The 4,703-nt window shown below is 32.5% G+C and overlaps 1 protein-coding gene across 1 annotated transcript in view; it reads right to left on the reverse strand.

Moving 5' to 3' along the window:
- Positions 1–4,703, reverse strand: part of LOC140988975 (protein trichome birefringence-like 41) — a 16,776-nt gene that overhangs the window by 4,537 nt on the left and 7,536 nt on the right. The window contains exons 2-4 of the mRNA XM_073458104.1: positions 4,150–4,321; positions 3,169–3,344; positions 2,876–3,034 (exon numbers count right to left, since the gene is read on the reverse strand). Of these exons, the coding sequence (XP_073314205.1) occupies positions 2,876–3,034; positions 3,169–3,344; positions 4,150–4,321 (507 nt within the window). The remainder of the gene's footprint in view (positions 1–2,875; positions 3,035–3,168; positions 3,345–4,149; positions 4,322–4,703) is intronic.

The raw sequence follows: 4,703 nt of genomic DNA on the forward strand, positions 1-4,703 counted from the left end.
GTTTCCATCAACAACCTTCCTTCCTCTTGAACACACATGGTCATTAATTCATTAATTGACCATTTATCCTTATGTGTGTTGTAGGAAATTTTGAAGGGTCCATATTGCTGTGGAAGAGTGCATAAAATATAGTGCACAAGAAAAGTTTCAGACATTTCCACTTCTAGTGTCTTTAGCCGAGCCGCTATGTCCCGCATTTTCATTATGTGCTCTCGCACACCTCTCACACTGGTGAGCCTTAATGAAGAGAATTCCATAATTATGGTACTTGCAAGTGCCTTATCTGAATACTGAAATTGTTCATCAATAGCCTTCAACAATTCTCTGACATTATTATGCTGATCGACAGAACCACGCATACCAGCAAAAATTTTGGTCTTTATGAACATTACACAGAGTCGATTAGATCGCTCCCATTTTTCATAAAGATCAACATCATCAGGAATGCTGTTTTCAGTAATAGCAGATGGTTCGTCTTTTCGTATAGCATAATCAATATCCATCCACCCCAATTGAAGAAGAATTCTTTCTTTCCATATTTTATAATTATCGCCCTTTAGTTCGGGAATGTCACATTTCACATCAGAAAAACTCGCAGGTTGCATAACTGCACAAAATATCATATGCTTAAAATTTTGAGACAATATCATGTTTTACCAATGTAATTCATGTTTTAAAAATCTAATGACATAAAATTTGCCTGTGGGCTAAAATTTTAATTCAATAAGATTTTTCTGTAACTTTATGATAAAACTATCGAAATGAATTTTCCTTAACTCCTGTGGGTAAATTAAGAAAAATATATTTTGATATTTTAACCTAATTAGTTATATAAATATAATAAAAATCCATGTGGGAAAAAATTTATTATGTCTATATAATTAATTACAATTGATGTCCATTATGTGATCCAAATCCACTTAATGCATAATTTTTCATAATTAAGGATGCTGTGGCTATTCCTCAATTATTTAAAATTATATGGTTCACCGGACAAAATTTTGGCTTTACTTAATGCTTTATATAATAATTATTTCGCAATCAACACTTTCCAAGAGTGCTCCCAGGAAAGATAGGTAGGGCTAAGGTCCTTTAAATACCTAACTCCTAGACAGAGCAACATTCTTCAGGGAGACCAGTGGCTAGTCAAGGCAGTTTAAACCGATCTATGAAGAACTCCCTCAGATCATGTTTTCTTACGTCACATTATAATTATTATTTAACTTAATTATCCACATTTATGTGAATCTTTATAAGCCAAAACTTTTCATTTAATATCTTTATATTCACATTTTTACTTAATATGAACAAATACGTTCCCCATCAGTTTTTCTCTTCAATCAGAGTAGTGATAAAGTGAGGATCACATTTTGGTGAAAATGTGGGCTTCTCAGCAGTTTTTCTCTTTTATCAGAGTAATGATAAAGTGGGGATTATTTGTTCATTTGTGAATATCTGAAATAAAATATTTTATTTTATAATATTATATTCACATAATTTGCATTTCATAATTTCAAGAATAAATGCAAGCATAATATTAAATTTGCATGTACACATCAAATAATTATTCATAATATTTGACATTTTATCTAACATGCAAAAAATAATTTCTAAACATGTATTAGAAATTGCTTCGAATTTGGAATTATTTTAATGTGTACAAATTATTTAACCAAATGCTATATGTATATATCGCATTATACATATAACTTAATAACACATTAATTATAATTTATTTATTATTATTATTTTTATTATTATTAAAATAATAATAATAAAATCAACAACCGACAATGGTTGAATAATAATGATAACAATTAATCATTTAAAAATAATTTTTTTTATTATTATAATTTATTATTAAAAAAATAATAATAAATTAATGCATTAAATTTGTGGGTCAAATTTTAGATGCAACTGGACACATTTCACGTGATTGAGTTTCTGTCTCAATAAATGAGATCTAATTGTGTCTGAATTCATGCATTTCAACCGATGAATTCAATTGCAGGAATAGGAATTAACTTCGAAGTCTTCTTTCTTCTCCAACTTCACCGAAAACATCTTGCTCTCAAAAACTTCTTACAAATTTCAAGACTTCAACCGAGAACTTCAAATTCCGATTAAGAAAAAATTCTCCGAAGAAATTTCAGGTAAATTTCTTATGATTTATGGTATACATATTTCCAATTTTTCGTAAACTAAAGTTCATAAATCAATTTCTTAAAGTTCAAGCTATATTTGAAAACAAATTTTCAAGGCAGAGGTATCACTGTTCTGATACCAAATGTTAGAATTTTTCTCAGAAATTCATGTTTTGCACGTATATAAACATGATATATAATATGCGGAAGCGGATCGAGAATTACCTCCGGCCATTGAAAATTTGTTGAAGATTTCTGATTTCTTTTCAATTGAAGTCTTCTAAACACTTCAACACTCCTGTAGATGGTGTATTTTCTGTATGAGATTGTGTGTTTAGGGACCTCAATACCTTCGGTATTTATAGGCACACTCATACCATCACCGAGTGTTTTGGGAGCTCGAGATTCAAACCAAATTTGTATACGTATCTCAATGTTCAAAATTTGAGGCTGCCGTATACAAATTTTTTCAACAATTGTTGGCAATGGCCGTCGTCATGTTCAACACGTTTATTTTACGGGTCACAATTACTTACAGATTAACGTTATACTATTCCAGATTGAGAATATTTTTAGTGTAACTTGGTTGTCTTATAAAATAACATCTTTTCTCTAAGCTTCTTCATCTGTTAGGCCTAACATTTTATCCAAATCCTTGTCCGATATGTTAATCTACCAACTCGCGTATAAAAATATCATGTGCAATGAAACTCTATCGCTTAAACACTTACTTATAATGTGAGGGAGATATCCCCTGAAAGAAAACCTTGGTCTTAGCAGGATCGATGTTGGCATCCACCCAGCCTCCCCATGTAACAAGTGCTTTCTCAAAGGCCGCTGTTCGGTCCATGTCTTTGAATAACTTCCCTCGTATTTCGATATAATCCCATCTAAAAAGACAACAATTCAATGACGGTATTTGGCAACACTGAATTACCAACTTGTGACTCTTAATTTTTCTTTGACAGTAACAACAGCAGTAGTAAAGATAATCTCAAGACATTGTTAATATAGTTGAACTCACGGTTGGGTAGGTCCTCTACGATTCCACCAATGCCATGTATTGAACACTAACATGTCAATCCCCTTCCACAGCTCGCCGCCTTCAATGGAGTCCAGTTTTAGTATTCGACCCTTTGGTTCCCGCACGACATCCACCAGAAAATAATTGCGATCAAGCATTACCTTAACTCCGAATTCCTACATTGTCAAATGTGATTTTGAGATGCAAATTTAGCTTTAACTTAGCTATATATAATCCAAGAATATGAATTAAGGACACGCCAACTTAACAGTGAACGAGTTTTACTCAACATTATGAGTCGAAAGTCTCTTCCCCTTGAAGGGAGAAACAAGGAAATTGACCTACTTGTGAGAGAAGTTATGCTTCTTTTACAAAAACCATAATAATCTGGTAATCTTCTAATACATTTGCGATGGCTTGACGAGGACTTTTATGGGAAGGACTTCCATAGGATATAAAATGCAAATCAGCCTTTTTGATTTTAGCTAAGCTCTTGTTGTCCCGACTTTTCTATTCAACTCACCTATTTCATCTATCGTTTCATAGGTTATCCTGGTGATGGAAATGGCACACGTAAACCATCATCCACATAGTGGAAAATTTATAATTTTTGTGATTGATGGGAAGTAGAAAATCTGAGTAACTTGATCATGAATGAGATCTACCAAACCAATCAATGCACTTGGTAAATAAGGAGAAACATGTGACAAATAATAAAGGAAGGAGGGGTAGCGGTGTGGAATTGGAAGGACGACTTTTTTTTGTTCTTTTGTCGTTTGTTTCAAGCATCATGGTTGTTGAGATACAACTTCCAAGAGGCCAAGAAAAGATAACATACTCGTACACGCAAATTTAGTTAGTTAAATCTGAAAGAGATCCACTTTTTAAACATAAAAATCTTGAATTTCCACAGATAATTTTTATTGAAAAAATGTAAGGATCAAGAAAGTAATTACATCAAAATATTTGAAGGAAACTAACCGTAAAAGTGAAGATGGAGACATCCTCTGATCTGGTCTCGTTGTATTTGGTCCCGGGCACTGCCGTGTAAAGCATGCATAACAATGACTGCCATTGGTTTCTGCTGAGGGAGTCTCCCACAAACATTATGCTTTTCCCTTTCAGTCTTCGCAATAATTCAACCCCATTAAACCTGCACAAATTTTAATTAACCTTACATATATTGGTAACTTTTTTTATTATTATTTACAGAAAAGAAAGGGAAAGGCTCGAATACAAGCCGACGTCAACAAAATTTAATCTATAAAAAGTGGTAATGAGCTTTCTGATTCTAAGACAATACTTCGTAATCACTTAGCAGCTGATGTTAGAGACGGACATAGAAAATCTATCAACGGGAGTTAGGAGACGGAAGAGATCGATTCATTACAAGATTTTAGATAAATAAATTGCTGATGAATTTTAAATTTTTTTATTTGTGGATATAAAAAATTAATTTTATGAGGAAATAATCCAAAATTTAATTTCTTCTAGCGACTGTTCCTACTCGACAACAAGAGCACGTGATATATATA

This window comes from Primulina huaijiensis, chromosome 11, assembly GCF_012295235.1.
Source record: "Primulina huaijiensis isolate GDHJ02 chromosome 11, ASM1229523v2, whole genome shotgun sequence".
Lineage (NCBI taxonomy): Eukaryota > Viridiplantae > Streptophyta > Magnoliopsida > Lamiales > Gesneriaceae > Primulina > Primulina huaijiensis.